The sequence below is a fragment of the Zalophus californianus genome, chromosome 11 (assembly GCF_009762305.2).
Source record: "Zalophus californianus isolate mZalCal1 chromosome 11, mZalCal1.pri.v2, whole genome shotgun sequence".
NCBI classification, from domain to species: domain Eukaryota; kingdom Metazoa; phylum Chordata; class Mammalia; order Carnivora; family Otariidae; genus Zalophus; species Zalophus californianus.
The window spans coordinates 68,957,373-68,980,876 of NC_045605.1; the positions used below are offsets into that span (position 1 = coordinate 68,957,373).

At 41.9% G+C, this 23,504-nt stretch overlaps 1 protein-coding gene across 1 annotated transcript in view; it reads left to right on the forward strand.

The window, feature by feature from the left end:
* SPON1 (spondin 1) overlaps positions 1-23,504 on the forward strand; it is a 248,970-nt gene that overhangs the window by 8,968 nt on the left and 216,498 nt on the right. The window contains exon 2 of the mRNA XM_027577773.1: positions 9,991-10,097. Coding sequence (XP_027433574.1) covers positions 9,991-10,097 — 107 coding nt within the window. The remainder of the gene's footprint in view (positions 1-9,990; positions 10,098-23,504) is intronic.

Consider the following 23,504-nt stretch of genomic DNA (forward strand, 5'->3'; position numbering starts at 1 on the left):
TAGCAGCTTTCCCCTGCCTCAGCCATGGAGTGCTGGGGAGAGAAGAATCGTGAGCTTCCTTTAGGCGACAACGCTCGCAAACTGGCAGAGCCTGAGCCACAGCTGAGCTGGTTGTACTTTTCTCTTGCCAACGTTTCCCTTCCATGCGACTTCCACTCATTGGTCCAGGTTCTGTTCTTTGGAGACGAGTAAATAAGGTCTCCCCTTGACCATATGTCAGCCCTTGGGGTGTTTGTGGAGAAATACCAACTCTGACATCTCTTCTGACAAAATGCCCCCTTTCTTCAGCCTTCTTTTGAGGATGCTGTTTCTTGTCCCCTTGCACTTTGTACTCCAGATGTGCTCTGATAGGGATGGAACACGGGAAAGGATTATCTCCCTTGTCCTGAACACTGTGTTTGTGTTAGGCTTGCCAGGTCTTGTGTTTGCTATTTTGGCAGCAGTGCTGTACTCTGGGATCATGCTGAGCTCGTAGCCAGCAAAAATTCCTGTGAACTGCTGGGAAGGCTTGCTTCCCTTCTCTCCCTATACTGGTGCGACTGGTTCTGGAACCTAAGATTCCTCCTGACTTGGTCTTCGTCTTCCTCAGACTTAATCCAGCATGTTTGGGCCCATCCCTGTGGCTGTCAACCACTCATGAATCTGGATTCTGTCACTGAGTGATGTAGCCACATAATCTAATTTGGATTAGAGAGAATTGGGATAAACAGTCTTAGAAATCTTTATCGAAGCTGGTAAGAATAGTTGAGCAGGTCTGGGCTCCTTTGACATCCCTTGAGTTTTTCCATCAAGTTGACATCAGTTAATGGTTTTATTTTTTTTTTTTTAAAGATTTTATTTATTTATTTGAGACAGAGAGAATGAGAGAGAGAGAGCACATGAGAGGGGGGAGGGTCAGAGGGAGAAGCAGACTCCCCGCTGAGCGGGGAGCCCGATGCGGGACTCGATCCAGGGACTCCAGGACCATGACCTGAGCCGAAGGCAGTCGCTCAACCAACTGAGCCACCCAGGCGCCCCAGTTAATGGTTTTAAAGTCAGTACTTATGTACCAACTGCCACTTTCCTGGTCAGCCATTTCAGTTTAGCCACAAATACTGTCTCCCTAGCCTGCTAAGGAATCATATAGTCTAGGCAGAATTATTTTCTTTCTTTGTTTCAAAATTAGTGAAGGCTCTTTCCAGGCAACATGACAGGAACAAAGTCAACCAAAGTAAAGCAAAAAGAGAATTATTGAGTCCCATATTTGGAAAATCTAGGGGTGGGTCTGGCTTCAGGTATAAATAGATCTAGGAACCCAAAAGCGTTCTCTCCTCCCTTTCTCCTTTCCACCCCTTCCTTCTACCTTGTCTGTCTCACTCGCCCCATCCTTTATCTCTTGGCTGTGTTTCTATCTGTTGTCCTCATTTTTCTTACTACAGATAAACTTTCTCCAAATAACAAGGAGGATAGCTGCCAAGAACCGTGAATGAAAAGCCTTTCAGTTAGTTCTGTAACTAAAAGAAAAGCCCTTGTCCCTTTAACTCCAAACAGGAAAATCTCAGAGAAGGATTCTGATTGGTCCATTTTGGGTCATAGACCCAGGTGACTGGGATGTGGAGAGAGACTAAATTTGGGTCACAGTCCTTCTGTGACATTATGTTTCAGGAGAGAGATCATCCAGCCCCAAAGATCGTCCAAGCAGTGGAAGAAGTGAGGCTCCTGGACAGTGTGCAGCCCTTGGCGCGACCTGCCCTCACCCATGTTCCCAGCTATATTCTCTTGGCTGACACACCTCCAAGTCCCCAGGAGCTTTCTTCCCACCCATCCCTCTTCCTGTCCACATAATGGTCAGCTCAGGACTCATTCATCTGGCTCCCAGCTGTCCCATGAAGAGGTAGCATATGGGGGGAAGAATGAGCTTCTATTGAGCTGTTGCAATGTGCTTCGTATACATTTTCTCCTTTAATCCTTATAACAAACCCATGACAGATGATAATGATGATCCCTATTTTATAGAAGAGAATGATTTATTTGTAAGACATCTTATTAGTTTAACATTTATATAGACTTACTATTACAAATATTAATTCATTACTTGTCATAATAATAATATGAGATAAATACTCTTACTGCCATTTTACAGTAGATTAGAGACTGAGACCATGAGAGGTTAAGTAACTTGTCCAAGGTTACATATAGTAAACAGGGGGATTTGAACCCAGACCTGTTAGCTATATCCATTCTAGAAAAACAGTTTTTGATTTTTAGATATGTGTGCTATTTCATTTGGAATGGGAGATGTTTCATCTCTGGCTGGGAATGCTGAAGCACTGGCTAAAGAAGACCATCCAGGGGAACAGGGTAAGCCAACCCCACCATACACACTTGCTCGCCTTTGGATTTTAAGCCCTGTCTTCCCATCTGTCAACATCACCAATATCTTCGGCCTAACCCTGGCTCAACTGTTGTGCCAGTTTCTAAGTGAACATGTGAGTTACAGCTTCCTGGTGCTCTGAACGTCACGCAGAGCAGGGAGGGGACCACTGTGGCTTGTGGACTGCTTCAGCAGCCCTTGTAAGCCCCCGTTGCAAGTTAAGGCAGAAGTTAAAGTTCCCCATAGTTGATGTATGGGACAAGAAGACTGGAGCGTCTCAGTAACATTTAGCAGGTGGATGGCAGATGCTGGCCCTGTGATAGAGCTGGTTCAGGATCCTTTCACTGAGGTTGGAGCCGGGGAGTCTGAAACCCAAAGGCAGAGTGGGGAGCATGATGGTCCTGGATGAGCTCCAGTGAGGGTGATAGGCACAACAGATGAATTGGGTAACAGCTCATCAGAGTTTGTGTTAGATGGTTGATACACTGACATTTGAAGGACCCAGAAAGCTATTTGGGAACTGGGGTTTGCGTATGACCAGTGTACCCAAGGATAGGGAGAACTCAACCTTGTGTAGAGATTTAAGGCCAGACTCCAGTGTGAAACATCGGTCCTCATACAAGCAAGGCAGGCCAGAGAGGCCCTTGCCACTGGTTTTTAGGGAAGGGCTATTACTCAGTAATCATGCAACTTCCAGTCTCATCTTCTTAAAACATAAATCTGAATATGGCATTCCCTAACTCAAAGCCCCCAGGTCCCCCTCATCACCTCCAGGGTGGTATCGCAAGGCTTTGAAGGCTTTTAAGTTTCTACCCCCGGCTCACCTTCTTCCCTGGACCTCTTAGCATACTCTCACTCCCAGCTTGCATTTTATGAAATACAGAATTGCTTCTGGTTTCCAAAGTCAAGACTGGCTCATCATGCCTTTCCTTCTACCTGGAGTGCTGTTAGTCCTCTCGTCTACTGGACAAACTCCTATTCCTCATTCAACTTGGAGCTCAAATGCCACCGCGTCCTTGAAGCCTCCTCTGACTCCCACCTTAGACCCAGATGCTCCTTCCTCTGGGATCCCAGAGCACCTTGTTCCTACCTCCAGAACACCCATCATATGTTATAAAAAATATCTGCAGATGTGTCTTTTCTTCCCAGCTCTTATATTATATGCTTCTAGAAGGAGAGGCCATGTCTTTTCTCTGTGTCTCCAGGGGCAGAGCACTGGGCTGGCACAGACAAATGCTCAGTAACAAAAGGATGAGGGAGGCTGACATACTACACATGGTAACCCAGGGGAACTTTGAAGGAGGGACCAGAGCAGGAGGAAGCAAACCATGCATTGAAGACAAATGAACACTTTTTCATTCATTCATTTAATGAGTCCTTATTGAGCATATACTGTGTGTTAAAAGGCACACTAAATGCTAAAAATACAGTGCAGCTTAAGACAGACTTGGTCCCTGCCTTCATGGAGCTTACAGGTTATTAGGGGAGACCAGCATTTAACATATAACTCACAAATAAGTATGTACTTAAAATTGGGTGAGAGGAATTCTGAAAAAGGGAAGGAGTGTTGAAAGGCTATATGGTGTGTGGGGCTGAGGGACTGAGGGGACCTCACAGGACACCCTATATTGGGTGTGATGAGCTGTAGGAGGACTGTTCATTATAAGTGCTTACCCAGATCTCCCCATAACCTGGACTTTGAGGATCGTCCCCAAATCCTGTGAGGATTACCCCCACTGCAGTCCTTTCAGTGAGCCTTCATTAGCGCCCCCTAGAGTTTTTCTTTGGTGGTTCAATGATTGTCCCTGAGGACCAGCTTTTTGAAAACCATTGTGGGTTAATCAGCCTGCAGAGCATCATGATATTTATCATCATAATCATCACCTTCGTCATCGTCTTCTTCAGCCCCAACGTCACCAGCACCCCCACCAGCGTCCGTTACAGGTCTTGAATCCTTTTGTGCCAGGCTCTGTAATAAATGTTTATTTAATCCTCTCCACATTCCTACAAGAAAGGCAATATCATTAACTTCTTTTTAAAAATGAGGGAACAGGGAAGTGAAATAACTTGCCAGTGGTCACATAATTAATAAATGATAGCTCTAGAATGCTCATCCGACATCTTTGCTCTCAACCAGTTCCCTGGATGTGCTCACAGGATGGCTCTGAATGGACCTTTTTTGTTTTTGTTTTTAAATCCTTCATAAGCATTTTTTTCTTGAATTTCTTGGGTCTCTTAATGGCCTCTTTTGGGAGGCACTTTGGAGGCGCCATTAGAGAGAAGATTCTATTATTTATTACCGAGCTGTCATCTTCGGTCATTACTGGGACTCAGAACATACTACACTCTTTCAGGAAAGAGTCATATAATGGGGCTCTCTGGGGGGATCAGATCTCTTGTCTTCCTTCAGATTATACTGTGTACTACCATCATCACCAGCGATAATTAGGGATCGAAGCCCCACACTGAGTTCAGCCTCCAGAGCCTGCATCTTGTGGGTTGTATTCAGTGAGGTAGAATATGCCCTCAGTGTTTTCGAACCGACAGGAATGCAGCACTCTGGGAAGCTGAGTTAGCCCTTTAAGTGTACTACCCAGATGTACAAAAAGGTGAATATTTATCATTCAGAAACATGACTTAATAATATTTTTATCAAAATATAACTTACCAATGGGAAAGTTCACAAATCACAAAGCTTAGTGAATTATCACATGTTGAATACACTCAGGCAACCGGTCCCCAGATCGAGAAACAGAACATGATCAGCACTCCAGAGGCATCCCTTGTGCCCCTCCAGATCACTTCTCACTCCACTTTGCCACATGTGTAACTGCTGTCCTGACCTCTGGCATCATAGATTAGTCTGTTTTTGAACTTTATATAAATCTTGAGTGAAAGAAGACACACAGCTTTTGTATTATTTTGTGTGTCTTCTTTCACTTATGTTTATGAGGTTCATTCCTGTTGTAGTATGTAGTAGTAATTCCTTCATTTTCATGACTACAGTGCATTCAATTATACGAATATGCCACAACTTACATATCCGTCCTACTGATAATGGACATTGAGTGTTTCCGTTTGGGTGCCGATACAAACAATGTTACTAGGAATCTTCTGACAGGTGTTGTGTGGCACACATCTGTATGCATCCCTGTTGATTTTGGGTGGTATTACTGGATCATAGGGTATGTATGTGTTCAGCCTCAGTAAATACTGCCGAAGACTTTTCCATTGAAAATTGCTTGTTTTTGGTTCACCGGTGTGTGAAAGTTCCAGTTAACGTTTGATATTGTTAATCCTTTTACGTTTAGTCAATCTGGTAGAAATGCAGTAATTTTTATCTCCCTGTTCACTAACAAGGTCGAGTGTCTTTTCATATGCGTTTTGGCCATTTGGGCACCTTCTTTTATGAAGTATTAGTTCATGTGTTTTGCCTATTTTTCTCTATTGGGTTGTCTATCTTTTTCTTATTGATCTGAAAGAGTTTTTTTTTTCTATATTTTTTTTTAATTTTTTATTGTTATGTTAATCACCATATATTACATCATTAGTTTTTGGTGCAGTGTTCCATGATTCATTGTTTGTTCATAACACCCAGTGCTCCATGCAGAACGTGCCCTCCTCAATACCCATCACCAGGCTAACCCATCCCCCTACCCCCCTCCCCTCTAGAACCCTCAGTTTGTTTTTCAGAGTCCATCATCTCTCATGGTTCGTCTCCCCCTCTGACATACTCCCCTTTTCTTCCTCTCCTGTTATCTTCTTCTTTTTCTTTTTTCTTAAAATATGTTGCGTTATTTGTTTCAGAAGTACAGATCTGTGATTCAACAGTCTTGGACAATTCACAGCGCTCACCATAGCACATACCCTCCCCAATGTCTATCACCCAACCACCCCATCCCTCCCACCCCCAACCACTCCAGTAACACTCAGTTTGTTTCCTGAGATTAAGAATTCCTCATATCAGTGAGGTCATGTGATACATGTCTTTCTCTGATTCACTTATTTCACTCAGCATAACACATGTTGAATTTCTACCAGATTGACTAAACGTAAAAGGATTAACAATATCAAACGTTAACTGGAACTTTCACACACCAGTTCCATCCACGTCGTTGCAAATGGCAAGATCTCATTCCTTTTGATGGCTGCATAATATTCCATTGTGTATATATACCACCTCTTCTTTATCCATTCATCTGTCGATGGGCATCTTGGCTCTTTCCACAGTTTGGCTATTGTGGACATTGCTGCTATAAACACTGGGGTACACGTACCCCTTCGGGTCCCTACATTTGTATCTTTGTGGTAAATACCCAGTAGTGCAATTGCTGGATCGAACGGTAGCTCTAATTTCAACTGTTTGAGGAACCTCCATACTGTTTTCCAGAGTGGTTGCACCAGCTTGCATTCCCACCAACAGTGTAGGAGGGTTCCCCTTTCGATCTGAAAGAGTTTTTATATGCTTTGGATTAAAGTCAATCGCGGTTAAATACGTTGCAAATATCTTCTTCCACACTCTGCCGTACTTGTTCCTAATGGTGTCTTTTCTTGAGCAAAATTTTTATATCATCCCATTTATATATCTCCTCCTTTATTATCAGTGTTTTTTTTTTTTTTAAATGTCCTGTTAAAAAGTCTTTCTGACTCCAAGTTCATTCATATTTTATCCTCGGCCAACTTCTGAAAGCTTTGTTGTTTTGTTCTAAACATTTAGCTCTACCATCTGTGTGAAGTTTATTTTGTGTATGATGTGTAAGACCAAGATTCACCTGTTTCTACCTAGTTGACCAGTTGCCCCAGCAGCTCTGTTGAAGATAATTGTCTTTTCCCCCAACTGCTCTGCGGTATACATCCTTAATCATACATCAAGTTTCCAGGTACTTGTGGAACTTTTTCTGGACCCCAAACTACACAATTGGCCTTTTTTCCTTTCCTTGCTAGAATACACTGGCTGAACTTCTATAGCTGCATAAGTCTTGATATGTGATAGTACAAGCCCACCAACTTTTCACTTCTAGAGATTGCCTTGGATATTCTTGACCCTTTGCCTTTTCATACACTTTTAGAATCAACCTGTCATTTCACAAAAAAACATGATGGCAATTTAATTTAGATTGCACTAAATCTATAAATCAATTTGAGAAGAACTGACATCTTTATAATACTGAGTTTACTAGTCCATGAACATAATTCAGTAAACTTAATTGCACAACTCTGTGCTAATCACTGTGCCGAGCTTAGATGTGGTTCTTGCTTTTGAAGGACTTGAACGAATAGGTAAACAAACACTTATCCACAAAATGCAATGTGATAATCTCATCACTGATAATAAGAGCTAATATTTATTAAGTGCCTGTTATATTCCAGGCAGGATTTTAAGAACTTTACGTGTATTAGTTCATTTACGCTTCACACTGATACTTGGAGGTAAGTGCTGTTATTACGCCCACCTGTAGAGTTTTTTTTAATTGAAGTGCAGTTGACATACAATATTATATTAGTTTCAGGTGTACAACATAGTGATTCAACATTTCTATGCATTACAAAGCAATCACCATGATAGATCTAGCTACTATCTGTCGCCACACAAAGTTTTTACAGTATCATTCACTATATTCCCTATGCTGTATGTGGCATCTCCATGTCTTATTTATTTTATAACTGGAAGTTTATACCTTTCAATCTTCTTCCCCTATTTCACCCCCCCCCCACTCCCCTGCCGTCTGACAACCACTGGATTATTCTCTGTAACCATGAGTCTGTTTCTGTTTTCTTTTGTTCGTTCATTGCCACCCCACTCTAGATAGCCTCAGACTACTCTAAGGCTGTCAGTCTGTCCCTCAGAGATCTCAGCTCTTTCTTCTGACATCATAGTCATCATTTTCTGCTGGCCAGTGTTGAGCACCATACTTTCCTGACTCCATTTTACTGTGCTTTTTCTCTCACCATTTCTTCCTTGCTAGGAAGATCTATCTGACCTTTTCTAGACATCAGTAGCCTATCAGAATGCTCTATTACTTTTGTGGGATGAACTGACCAATTAGAGCATGAGATTTGCAATCTTTGTGTCTCAGAGTCCTTCCCTGAGATGTCATTATGACCACTGCTGCCTTATCTAAGACGGTTGTTTTAGTTTTTAGGGTTTGGGGGTCCTTTATGTTTAGGACTGAAACTAGAAGACTAGAACATCCTTCCCAGACAAGGGGTTGCTTATCAGAATCACATAAATGTTATGTTACATGAATTGATTTTTAAAATTTCAAAACTTAACCCTTGTGGAATACCCATACTATGCCAAATATACTCACTATGTACAATTCTGGGCGGAATGTTCAGCTGGGGAGGGAGTCTGGCCCTAAGTCTGCCTCTGGATGGTCTGACTACCTTGGGGTGTCTGTTGACCTCTCTGTGTCTTTGTCTCCTGTCTGTGAAAATAGAAGGATTCTTGGGATAGGCTTGAGGCTCTAATAGTCTATAATTCCATGTTTAAAGGCCAGAATCTTAGCACTTTGATCCACAGAGTAATTTAAATCTCAACTTACATAAATATCAAGAAACCTGAATTGAGCATTTATTAGATGTCAGACTCTGTGCTAGGTGCTAGGGATACAAAGAGAATTAAAATGAGTTCCTCTCCAGCATAACTCATGGTCCAGAGGAGAAGGCAGGTAAAAAGAGAATTGCAATGCGGTGCCAAAAGTGCAATAAAGGATTTCCATCTCGGGAAATTGGGGATACAAAGGAAGGAATGACCATTATTGCTGAGAAGGCCCTTGAGCTAGATTTCCATGAAAACATAGTTATCTGTGTAGATGTGAGAAGGAAGAGTATAATGTAGATTCATAACTCCAGCTGCTGTAATATAAGTTTATTTCCAGTTCATGCAAAGTATAATATGGATGTTTCTGGTCAGTGGGTGATTCTCTGTGTAGTTATTCAGAAACCCAGGTTCCTCCCATCTTGTGACTCCACCACTTCTCCCAGGACACCAGAGTCTTCTGCTGGATTCCCTGCATTCTGCAGCCATAGGTGGGAAAGGAAGAGTGGAGGATCCTGTGGAAAGTTTGTGTGGGCCAGGCAGGAAGTGGTAAGCATCATGTCCGTCTGTGCTTTCCCTTGGCAGAACAAGGGTGCAAACAGACCTAACTTCAGGGGAGGCTGGGAATGTGGTCTAGCTGAGAGCCCACAAGAACAAGGAAGTATGTTTTGGAAAACACACAGCAGTCTCTCCCCGCCCAAGGACTTCGTAAGGGAGTTTCTGCTGTGAGAGGCTAGATTTCTCTTGGACCAGTCTAATGGAAGTGTAACATTAGATAGCTGTCAAGACAGGGGTTGCTGACCAGGGACTATCTTTATCAAATTGTGGATACTAGGAAGGAGCTCACCGAACCTCTGTTGGTTCAGGGAGGCCCAACTGAGATCATAGCTGAGGCATTTCGCAAGCTCTGAAATGTAAGGGGGAGCAGGGTGGAGGGCAACCGTTCACAACTCTCAAAGGGATGAGGCTTTTCCCCCGTCCGCAGTCCCTCCAACCCACAGGTCTGGCGTATTGATGGAGAACTCGCAAACATCCGTTTGTCAGATGGAAGCAGCTAATTCCTGTGCTCTTAATTTGCTTTCCTCTCTCTCCACAGTAACGCTTTCAGCTGCCCCTCCCTCCTACTTCAGAGGATTCACCTTAATTGCCCTCAAAGAGAACAGAGAGGGTGATAAGGAAGAAGACCACGCTGGGACCTTCCAGGTAAGACCCCTCTGGGATCCTCTGTGGACCTCGTGCCCTCATGGGTGGAAGCCAGGTGGAAGGTGGACATACTGAGGAGCTTGAGTGACAGAAGAGACCCAAGTGCCTGAGGTGGCTTCTCGGGCACTTCCCTTGACCATAGGCAGGGTGGGTCAGGTCCATCAGAAAGATGCATAATGGAGGAGGCAGCAAATGCCTGAAGGCCTTCGGGTCCGGCCAGCAGGCGGGGCTCTTCTCTGGGCTCACAGTGCCTGCAGACAGCAGACAGCCCAGCACTGTGTGAGCACTCGGAGCCCTGGCGGGCCCGGCTGTTTTTCCTGAGAGCCATTTTGTGACTGACTGGCCATTCTCAAGTGTAAATGGAACGAGAGCTTAGGATGGCCAGACCGGAAGGAATACGGAGCATAGGAGAAGGACTATTAAGGGAACGAAGAGATTGATTTACGAGAGGAGATTAAAAGAATTAAACATGCTTTGCTTGGCTAAATGAACAGGGCTGAGTGTGAGAGGTGGTAATGGTCTTTAAATGTCAGTCCTCACAGAACAACCTCCGCCAGGGGAGGCTGCGTTTGACTTTGTACAAAAGGGCACAGCAAGACGAAAGTGGGTCAAGAGAATAAAGAGAATCGCAAAGGCAAGGGCCCTGAGTCATATTTCACTGTGGAATATTCTTCCAAGGGAAATGGCGGGAACATCATCCCCTTTCAGAGGTTTAGAAAAAAGGCCGTCCAGTCGTCAGAACATGTCCCAGAAGGATTGGGGCCGTCCTAGGAGGAGGCCTGGCCAAATTGGCTGTAACCATTTCTTATCTTAAATTTCCATTGTTCTAGAATTCGTTTTTTATCTGCCATTTGCAAACTGAGAAGAAAAAAAAAACCCCTCAAAAGTACTTACACCCATAGTTAACTGCTGGGGACTCTGGTGCAATTGTGGGTGGCACAGAGGACCCTGCCCCAAAATATCTTCCCCGTCCAAAGACATCTTTTAATCTTTTGTAGCCAGCTTGTAATTTTGAATCCCATGTTTAAAAAAAAGTCCATTGTTTAGGCTTCTGGGCCTCTGGCCTAGTGTTAATTCTGTGCTCATTGTAATGTCCTTCGGTGTACTTAGGTAGCAGGAACTTTCTTGGCATATATCTGAAGACGTTACCCGATTATAATATAATTATAATACTAACGATGCCCAATATTTGTTGGGTTCTGACCATATGCCAGGCTTTAGGTTAAGTTCTTTACCTTATTTTGGTTTATCTTATCTCGATTTAATTAGTACAACTCATCTCACTTTGATTCTCCAAACAACCAAGTAGATAGGAACTAGTATTCCTATTTTATGGATCAGGAAATTGAAACTAGCAAGATTAAATCATTTGCTTTAACAGCTAGGAAATAGTAAGGCCAGGTTCCTCCACCAGGTGTCTGATTCCAGAGACTAAATTGTTTAATCTCTGAATAGTACTGAATAAGCTCCTGGCACGAGTGTGTTTGGACAGTGTGTTGGTAAGGTTGTCATCATAATGAAAGGGAGATTCATGCATGCATTCAGCCCACAAAGCATTGAGATATATTCCCCTGGTCCCTGTTGTGCTAATTTACCTGGAGGTGTAGATGATTTTTTAGATTCAGACAGCTGAGAGATCTGGGTGCCTGAGTGTCTGGAGGGGTAATGTTCTATAAAGGGAAGAGGTAGAGGGTTGGATGGGCGATGTGTGACCTTAGTTTTCACCCAAACAAAATTTATCTGCTCTAAAATGATGCTTAGAGGTATATGCTCAAAAGAGTTGAAATCAGGGTTCAAGCAGATATTTGTACATCCATGTTCATAGTAGCACTATTCACAGTAGCCAAAAGGTATAAACAACCCAAGCATCCATTGATGCAAGAATGGATAAACAAACATGGTGTATACATATACATTGCAATATAAATTCTTAAAAAGGAAGGGAATTCTGACACATGCTACAACATAGGTGAACTTTGAAGACACTGTGTGAAGTGGAATAAGCCAGTCACAAAAGGACACATGCTGTATGATTCCACTTACGTGAGGGACCGAGAGCAGTCAAATCCAGAGAAACAAAGTTCAATGGTAGCTGCCAGGGGATGCATGGGAGGAGGGAATAGGGAATTATTGATGAACAGGTATAGAGTTTCAGTTTGGAAGATGAAAAAACATTCTGGAGGGGGACAGGTGTGATGACTGCATGAAAATGTGAATGTACTTGATGTCACTGAACTGTGCACTTAAAATATTAGAATGGTCAATTTTATGTATATTCTACTACACACACACACATACACACACACAAACGATACACACACACACACACACACACACGATACACACGCACAAATGATACACACACACAAATGATGCCCGAGTTAGGCTTAATGGGGACAGGATGTGGAGTCAGGCGTGAGGAGTTATGTGGCTTCTTTCTTTAAAGGCTATACTGTTTTAATTTGATACATTGATAGTCCTCTCCAACTCACTGTCATTTCTACTCCCCTAAATCTTGGTCCTTTCAAATGATGGGTGAATAAAGGGCCCAGCTCACAGTGGAGAGTGAGTAGATGTTTGTTGAATGAATAAATGAACACATATTCTTTCCACTAGTGTCCATTGCTCAGTCCTATTTGGAATTTTCCAGAACTCCCATCTCTTTACACATCCTTCCTTCTTCCTTTTTTTGGAGCTTTGGACATCCTTTCTTGTTACATCACGATGGTTCTCAGAGTGTGGTCCCTGGACTAGCAGCCTCAGCACCACCTGGGCACTTGTTAGAAATAAAAAATCTCAAACCCCACCCAGACCTACTGAATGAGAATCTCTGAGGGTGGGGGTCTCCATGACCTGTGCTTTAACAAGCCTCAGGGTGAACCCAGTGTCTGCTGGAGTTTGCGAACCAGTGTTGAAATGAGACCTGGATCCAGCCCATCCGACAAGAGCAACATATGCGTCTGCTCCCTCATAGTCTCGTTACTTCCCCCAGCCCTGGAGGAATCAAAGTGGGAAACAGATACGAGAAACGCCGAGCAGACAGTAATAATGCTTCTGTGCCAGATAGTGTTCTAAGTGGTTTACATTTATTAACTGATTTAATCCTCAGAGCAATGCAATGAGATAGGCATCATTGTCCTGTTTTTCACAGATGAGGGAATTGTGACACAGAGCAATTAAGCAACTTTCTTAAGACTACTCAGCTCTGAGTGATAAAGCTGGGATTCAGACTCAGCCAGTCTGGCTCCAGATCCCTGCTCCCAACCACGATCTACACTGTCTCTCAGTGTGTCGGTGTGAAGTGAAAACGTGAGGGTCTACTCTGACTTTTTTATGGCGGAAGTCTCTGTGCCGAGGGCTTTATATGCATTATCCTCCTTAGTTCTTACAGCAACCCTGTGAGGTCAGTGTTGTTACCCCCATTTTCCAGAGGACGGAACAGAGTCTCCAAGGTACTAAGTAAATTGACCAAAGTAATCCAACATCTACATGGGGGAGAGGGGCCGAACCGTGTGCCAGTGAGGTCCTCATACTTCCTGTCCCCCCCCGCCCCCCCCGCCCTCGTGTTAAATGCACACTCCACTTCAGTTCCCCTTGTCTTAGAGGTCGGAGGGGGAGAATCACAGCCCATCCATCTTCCCTCTCCTGCTTTAGACACCAGGGTTTCTGTACGTGCCCCTCCCCCTCGAGCCTACATGTCTTTTCTCTGTCTACCAAAGCTGTCATCTTCGTTTATTCCTGAGCATTTATGGAGCGTCTCCCACATGCCAGGCACTGAGGTAGTCCCTGGAGGTAATGGCGGTGAGAAAAGCAGACACAGTCCTGCCGCCCTGCAGCCGACGGTGTCCTCCCCGGAACTGTACCTTACCTTTACCTCTGCCACCAACTGGCAGCGAGTCGGCGGCGGGGACACGAGCTGGTGACCAGAAACTACAAACGCCATGGTGATTTTAAAAACATACACAGAGTGGTTAACAAATATTTAGATCTACTTCTTCATTAACATCCTCACTCCAAAGACACAACAATTTTGAGGACTTCACAACAGCAACAAAATTCTCCTATTCTTTAAATCTGGTCAAAGATTACATTCTTAGTTCTAAAAAGTGGCTCTGAGAGTGGGTGATTTTGCTTCTACATGAGTGAGCCCTTACACAGGGCGTACAGACTCACTGGGTACAAACAAATGTCAATTTTAATGCCCCTTTAGACTCGGCAGGGGAGGGAATGGGGCGGCTGGGGAGAGGGTCGCGCTCTCACCAGGTGGCAGAAGGCCCAAGGAGAAGGGGGTGGGCTGCTCCTCTGCTTCCAGCAGCGGGTCCAGCATGGCAGCCTGCACCAACTAGGGTATCTGTCTCTGGCTGCCAGAAGGGAGAGACATGGGACTCCCTCTTTGATGAGTGAGCTGGGTGTACTTATGGTTAATTGAAAGTGACAAGGAATGCAGGGTATGGACTGTCTGCACAAAAGCAACCCACTAATCCTTAAAATTGTATTGCTAAAACCCAATTGCTCCCTGGAATGCTCATGGCCCAGCCAACTGTCCAGCTCATTCTCCCACTTCCTTCAGGTCTCTGCTCAGATGTCCCTTTCTCAGGGAGGCCATCTGGATCACCCTATTTGAAACTTCCTCCCACCTCCTCCTTCATTTCCTGGGCTGGACTTCCTAGCCTTCTTCCCCACTTAATTTTTGTCCTGTTGCCTTTATTGGCACATGATGTGCCATTTTGCTTGTCAACTTGAGTGTTCTCTGCCCCCTTCCATTAAATTATAAGCTCCATGAGACAGGGATTTTTATTTGTCTTGTTTGCTGCCGTATCCCAGTACCTCCAACTGTGCCCCACATGGGAGTAGGCACTCAAATATTTATTGACAAAATATTAAGCTGCTAATTTATAATACCATCCCTTTATTTTTTTTAAGGCCCATATGCATCAACCAGCTTAGGTAATAGTCTGCCAATCAAAGGAAGAAAGCCTCATTTATAAAGGGTTGTTTGCCTGAGAAGATCTCTTATCAATACCATACAAACAAGTATCTTTTTTTTAATTTTTTATTGTTATGTTAATCACCATATATTACATCATTTGTTTTGGTGTAGTGAAACAAGTATCTTTTTAATAACTAATTATTCCATATTCTTAATCACCTGTGTCTAACCTGTTTTCCATTTTTTCTTCATTAATAATCTGTATTAGCATCTAATGGGTCCTGAGCTTTGTGAGAAGCTCAAAGAGGTTTAGACACACTTTTCTAAAAATAAAATGCCATTGCAAGCCTGTTCTTAGGAATTTTCTTAGTTTATAGGAAAATTTTCTCTTGTTATAGCCACCTAAGCTTAATCATGCCCCTTAAAGGATACCAGGATTTTTCAATCTGTGACTCACTGTTATAAATAATGGAGTAAAAACATCTTTTGCATATGTTTTTCCTTGTTTGGTAATATTTTGCTAGAATAGATTCCCAGAACTATAATTGCAAATGCAAAGGATATGGACATTTTAATGTTTTTGATATGTATTGCAAAGGTGATTATAAAATTCCACTCAGCACTCCTTTCAACAACCTGATATGGGCATTTCATCGTGGTAACCACACCCGGCGATGTGAAGAGGACTATATATTCCCATGTCAGGACTAGGATTAGGGCAATCCCCCAATCATAGATTTGGCATAGGTCAAGTTGATAGACCAGATCTAGCAAGATGAAAGCTAATGGAGGAACACAGAAAGCCACCTACTTAGATCCAAATAACCAATTGAACGTATACAAAAAGAGATAGTTGAATTTATGGCAGCACATTAAACAAACAGCAACAAAATACCTTAGGATTTTTGGTTGCCTTTAAGTTCAGAACGAGTCACCTACGAGATATGAAAAACTAATGAGGTCTTAGGACACGTCATAGGAGCATAAACACAGGAGTTAGATCGTCTTATGGGATTCTTAATCCATCCTGAGAAAGCTTACAATATTCTCTCTCTATATAGAGTACACCTTCCTAGTGAATGAATATTACAATGTAAAATATAGTGTTTTCTTTCATTCGTTCATTCAGATAGTTCCTTAGCATTCATAGCACTCTGTACTTTTCCTTCCAAGTGGTTTTTATAACTTAGAGTTATGTATTTGTTTGTAGGATTATTTGTTCAATATTACTCTGCCCCTACCAAATTGTTGGGCAAAACTGTATCTGTTTTGTTCACTAGTATATTTCTAACAATCAGCCCCATACCTGGCACATGGTGAACGCTCAGTAAATGCTGGCTCTAGTGAAAGCACTAATTACCAGTGATGTGAAAGGCAACACACTAGGCTCGAAGCATACTGAGATGGATAATTAAGTCCTGGCCCCTGATATCAGGAGGTCAAGATCTACCACAGAACTTCCCAGCCCTGGTATGCTGTGTACACTGGAGGATCCCAAGTGGGTTATAGGAACACCCAGATATTTACTTCTTTAAATATTGGGGTAGTCTCCTTTGTTTACCCTAGGGAAGTTCTATCATTTCCTCCCTGTGACAAGAAGAGAGACTTGGATTTCTGGAAGCACATTAAGAAAGCAGATAAGAACTATATAGAAAGAACCGTATTGCAACATGCTAGATGCTAGATTTGCTGCGTGTGTGCAGATAAGAAAACAGGCATCTTCAGGAAGTGAGGCATGACTGCTGATTTGGGAGGAGAGAAAGAACATTTATAGAGGTGATCACTTTGAGTTGTCTCTTTGGGTGGTTGAGGCTTACAGGCGGCCAAGGGGTGAAGATGAAGGGGATGTGTGAAGACTACTCTACTCTTTCCTCAGACCTCTGTTTTAAAACTTTCCCTATTTAATGTTTCACTATATCGTCTTTGATTAGTACAGAGAGCCCAGCAAGGACACAGTAAGTTTTCTTACATGAATGAATGAATGAACAAATGAACGAATGAATGAACCCAGGGATGAAAGACATGCTATGCCAACCTCTTCCCTTCAGGAACTCACTTGGTATGAAATGGCTCTGTGGAGATGTGATTCTAAAAGAACCATCAAATAACACATTTTAAAAGCAATGACAATACCTCTTGTTCGACCCGTAGCTTTCTTTTTTAAAATTACTAAAATCTAAAATCATTTGTAAGAAGAGTGAAAAGCAGCTTGCCTTGTGAATGCCTGGGGTAGACATTGGGTCCTCAGGCTTCCATAGCCCCAGTCTCTGGTGTCTGCTACCAGGAAGGACGAAAAGCACTTTCCTTCCAAGCAAGCAAGTCCCGAGTCTGAGAACCAGATGTTCTATGGGGACTGGAGCAACAGAGCACACCCTTGTTTTGTGTTGGGAAATACAGAAAAGGATAAATACAGAGAAGGATAAAGAAGAAATAAAAAATGTCATCTTACAGATAATCATTACTAACATTTGGGTATGTTTCCTCCCGGATTTTAAATATAGATGCATATATGTAGTTGTTCAAAAAATATTGGGACCAAACTATATATAGGGTCTTATATCCTCTTTTATTTTTCATGAACATTATATTATGAGCATATTTCAATGCAATTAAACATTATTCCACTGCATGAATTTTAATGGCTTTATAATACTCCACTATTCCATTGAATTATAATTTATTCAGCCATTCCTCTTGTTGGGCAAGATAGGTAGTTCCAGTTTTCCTTTTTATTTTTTTCTGTTTACCCCTAAAAAAGCCACTGCAATGAACACAACACGTAAATCTTTGTTAGTATCTGTGAGCATTGCCTTATTATTAATTTCAAGAATTAAATTACAGGGTTAAACCAAAGCCTCTCTCTCTCTGCACACACACATACACACACATGCACACACACGTGTATGTATATGTTAGCTCCTTTATTTCTAGAGGTGGTCATTTGGAATTTGACTGTGTTATTATGCTGCTGGTTTATTATGGGTTATTATGACAGAAGAAAGCATTCCTATTTCTAGGCTGATTTTCTTCTTCAAAAAGGACCGTGTGTCCCATTATTCTTTCAATTCTAACTTAACTTTTCTATTTACAATATACACTGGGTGTGTAGAAAGAACATGGTTTTGGAGTCAGCAGACCTGGGCTCAAATTCTGCCTCTTCCAGCTGGGTGAAGAAGTCACTTAATTTCTTTGAAATCTTAGTTCCTTCATCTATGAAATTGGGATGATAGAGGTTATTTTGAGAAATGGAGGAGATAATTTATGTAGAATCCCCAACACAGTTCCGGGATGCAATGGACACTCAATCAATGTCTCTTCCTCCTGAGCCAGCAGCTCGGTGCCCTTTCCACATCTCTGTGGCCGGTGAATCACAAACCCCATCCCTCTGGAGATGTGAGCAGACATCCCATCTGAGGTATAACCAACACGCTGTCTGTGCAACTCCACCAGTGAGGGGAGAGACCGTCTTGTCTAACTCTTTCTATCTTCACTGGCATATGATTGAGAAAGCTCTGAAGTAAAATGGAAAAACTTCAGTGTTGCTGGATCCAGGATACCCAGTAAATAAATGCAAAACTCTGGTCAGTGAGGGTGTTAGGTGGTTGGCGGGGCTCTATGACTGGCTTTGTGACCTCCTCGCACACAGCAGCTTCACCGAAAACTGGTTCAAATGATACTTTGACAAAGTCTGCACACTGGGGGAATGAACAGACAAGGGAAACCACGACTATCACCTCCAGGTACGAACTAGTCTAGTTGTTTGGTTAATTCTCTCCCTCTTAGCTGTAAGTTCCATGAAAATAGGACCGTCTGTTTCTTTCATGATAGCACACCCAACAGGCACTCAGCACACACTTGTCACATAAATAAATAAATGTACTAATTTGCTGTTTATTTCTGACCCATCCCATGAGGTGGGCACTGTTCTCATCCACATCACACAGGTGAGGTAATACTAGAGTGAAATAGAAACGTGACAAAGGGCACAGGGCCACAAACGGCCGTGGACAGGGATGGAAACCCGTGAGAACAGACTGCTATTTGGTCTGTTCAGCATCTCATGTAGCTCTGGGAACAGAAGTGCGGGAGGGGCACACAGAAGTCGGCTACTTGTCCCCTAAAATCCTCTCAGGGTCGTTCCAGAGAGCACACGAGGTTTATCACCTCACAGGTCCTCCCCCACCCCCATGTCCTACTTCCATGCCCTTTGCAGTCTGAGCCCCTTCCCCATCTCTGAGCTCTCACATGCTTGGCACCTCCCTTTATTCCAGTTCTTCACACCCTTTGGCCCTGATGTGTTAAATCCCTGTTCCCCTCCATGAGTCTGCAGACCGACAGAAATCTGGGCCATGGCCATCTCTGTATTCCCACGGCCTCCCTAAGACTTGGCACTCTGGCCGGTTGATAAATGTTTTCCAAATTGATGGATGACTTGCTGCTGGAATTTCTGGCCCTTCCCACTTGTTTGTGGGCATTAGTTGGTCTCACGCTTTCTTGCATGGGAACTAGTATTGTTTCCACATCTATCTTTCTAAAGGTCTGGAAATCATTTTTACATACATTGTGGAATTGTTTAGCAGACTATACATAACTGTTACTGCCCCCAAAGAACTTTTATCAAGTATGTATTAAGTAGCTTAAAATGCCAGTAAGCACTATGTAACCTTGCAATCCTCTCATTTTTATTGTTCACTTTTATTATTATTTATTTTTAAAGATTTTATTTTTAAGTAATGTCTACACCCAACATGGGGCTCAGACTCACAACCCTGAGATCAAGAGTCACATGATCTTCTGATGGAGCCAGCCAGGAGCCCCTATTTTCACTTTTACATTTTTTATTTTCTTTTTAATTGGAGTGTAGTTGACACACAATGTTATATCAGTTTCAGGTGTACAACATAGTGATTTGATAACTCTGTACATTGTGCTGAGTTCACCACATCTGTCCCCATACAGCGCTATTACAATACCATTGACTAAACCCAAGTGTCCATCAGTAGATGAATGGATAAAGAAGATGTGGTATACTTATACAATAGAATATTACTCACCCATAAAAAGAGTGAGATCTTGCCATTTGTGACAACAAGGATGGACCTAGAGGGTATTATGCTAAGTGAAATAAGTCAGACAAAGACAATACCATATGATTTCACTTATATGTAGAATCTAAAAAATAAAACAAACAGGGGTGCCTGGGTGGCTCAGTCATTAAGCGTCTGCCTTTGGCTCAGGTCATGATCCCAGTGTGCTGGGACTGAGACCCGCATCGGGCTCCCTGCTCGGCGGGAAGCCTGCTTCTCCCTCTCCCACTCCCCCTGCTTGTGTTCCCTCTCTCACTGTGTCTCTCTCTGTCAAATAAATAAAATCTTTAAAATAAATAAATAAATAATAAAAAATAAAACAAACAAACAAAAAACAGAAACAGACCCATAAATACAGAGAACAAACTGATGGTTGCCGGAGGGGAGGTGGGTAAGAGATTGGGTAAAATGGGTGAAGGGGAGTGGGAGGTACATGCTTCCAGTTATGGAATGAATAAGTCATGGGGATGCAAGGTACAGTGTGGGGAATATAGCCAATGGTATCGTAATAGCGTTATATGGTGACAGATGGGAGCTGCACTTGTGGTGAGGACAACATAACGTATAGAATTGTCAAATCACTATGTTGTACACCTGAAACTAATGTAACAGTGTGTGTCAACTATGCTTCAATAAAAAATAATAACTAAAAAAAAAATACCATTGACTATATTCCGTATGCTGCACCTTTCATCCCTGTGACTTATTCATTCCATAATTGGAAGCTTGTATCTACCACTCTACTTCACCCATTTTGTCCATCCCCGCCCCCCAGCCCTCCCCTCTGGTAACCATCGGTTTGTTTTCTGTATTTATGGGTCTGTTTCTGCTTTTTGTTTATTCATTTGTTTTGTTTTTAGAGTCCACATATAAGTGAAATCATGTGGTATTTGTCTTTCTCTGTCTGACTTGGCATAATAGCCTCTAGGTCTATGCATGTTATCACAAATGGCAAGATCTTGTACTTTTTTTTTTAAGCCTCAGCAATATTCCATTATATAGAGAGATGCCTCATCTTCTTTATCCATTCATATATCGATGGACACTTGGCTTACTTCCATATCTTGGCTATTGTAAATAATGCTGAAATAAATATAAGGGTGCATATATCTTTTCAAATTAGTGGGTTTTATTTTCTTTTTCTTTTTTTTTTTTAAAGATTTTATTTATTTATTTATTTATTTAACAGAGATAGAGACAGCAAGAGAGGGAACACAAGCAGGGGGAGCGGGAGAGGGAGAAACAAGCTTCCCACTGAGCAGGGAGCCTGATGTGAGGCTCGATCCCAGGACCCTGGGATCATGACCTGAGCCAAAGGCAGACGCTTCACGACTGAGCCACCCAGGCGCCCCAGTGGGTTTTGTTTTCTTTGGGTACCCAGTAGTGGAATTCTATTTTTGATTTTTTGAGGAAACTCCATACTGTTTTTCCATAGTGTCTGCACCAATTTGCATTCCTGCTAACAGTACACAAGGGGTTCCCTTTCTTCACATTCTTGCCAACACTTGTTATTTCTTATCTTTTTGATTCTAGTCATTCTGACAGGTGTAAGGTAACATCCCATGGTCATTTGGATTTGCATTTCTCTGATGATGAATGATGTTGAATATCTTTCCATCTGTATGTCTTCTCTGGAAAAATGTCTCTTCAGTTCCTCTGCCCATTTTTAATCAGATTATTTGTTTTTTGATGTAGAGTTGTCTAAGTTCCTTATATATTTTGGTCATTAACCTTTAATTAGATATATCATTTACAAATATCTTCTCTCATTCAGTAGGTTGCCTTTTCATTTTGTTGATGGTTTCCTTTGCTGTACAAAAGCTTTTTATTTCGATGTAGTCTCAATAGTTTACTTTTGCTTTTGTTTCTCTTGCCTCAGGAGACATATCTAGAAAAATGTTAAGGCCAATGTTAAAGAAGTGGCTGCCTGTGATTTCTTCTAGGAATTTTATGGTTTCATGTCTCACATTTAGGTCTTTAATCCATTTTGAGTTTAGTTTTGTGTATGGTGTTAGAACGTGGTCTAGTTTCATTCTTTTCTGTGTATCTGTCCAGTTTTACCAACACCATTTATTGAAGAGACTGTCCTTCCCCATTGTATATTCTTGCCTCCTTTGTCATAGATTAATTCACCATGTAAGTGTGGGTTTATTTCTGGGCTCTCTGTTTGGTTGCATTGATCCACATGTCTATTTTTGTGCCAATACCATATTGTTTTGATTACTACAGCTTTGTAGCATATCTTAAAATCTAGGATTGTGATACCTCCAGTTTTGTTCTTTCTCAAGATTGCTTTGGCTATTCTTTTGTGGTCCCATACAGATTTTAGTATTTATTCTAGTTCTGTGAAAAATGCTGTTGGTATTTTGATAGGGATTGCATTGAATTTGAGGATTGCTTTGGATAGTATGGACATTTTCGCAACATAAATTCTTCCAATCCATGAGCATGGAATATCTTCCCATTTGTTCATGTCTTCTTCAAAAGAATTTTTATCACATATGTAATAAGTAGCTTGAAAATGCCAGTAAGTCAATGTGTGGCCTTACAATCCCCTCATCTTTAAAATGAGAATAATCATTTTATTCTTCATTCCAGGTCTAATTACTTTATGTGACAGATCTTAATTCTGGTGTTACGAACATTTAAACCATCTGTTTCCTTTTTAAAATAGAGTTCAATCCAAAGAGTGAATGGATCATAGTTTACTTAAACAGTAGCCTATTGTAGGAAATTTTGGTAAATTTTTAAAATATTAGAAAAAATTTTTATAAAGAAATCCTTTTTTACTCATTCCACAAATATTTATTAAATATTTATTAAGACTAGTATGTACAAGTTATGTTCTAGGCTGTGAGAATATAGCTATGATCAAAAAGACAAAAATTCCTTCCCTGTGGACATTACTTTTCTATATTTTAGATCATTTCCATGAGATAGAACCACAAGTTTCTGTATCAGATAGTTTTTAAGCTCTTGATGTATATTATTATATCACTTTCTGTCACATCTGATCAAGTAGGAATTTGAGTAGGAGTTGATTCAGATCTTACTTTTAGAGAGAATGCATAACCTTTACCAAGTTACTTTGTCTTGGTGAACCCCCTTGGACACAAAGCTATCCCTCCCGTTGCCCCCCGCTGATACCTGATGTTCCATAGTTCTTTGGGGGAGACCAGAGTATTGGCTGGAAGGAGTTCTCATCCATTTACCGCCTGTTTGCTAAACCACAACTTGCAAATCCCATTCTTGTGCAATTACCTTCTTGAAATAAAGTTTAAGACCTTAGATTTTTGCCCTAATACATTTCTTGTTCAACATGGCTCATCTCTCAGCATTTCAAGATTTTCTAGATTTGGCATCTTTTATCCAACATAGTTCATTGCTGTC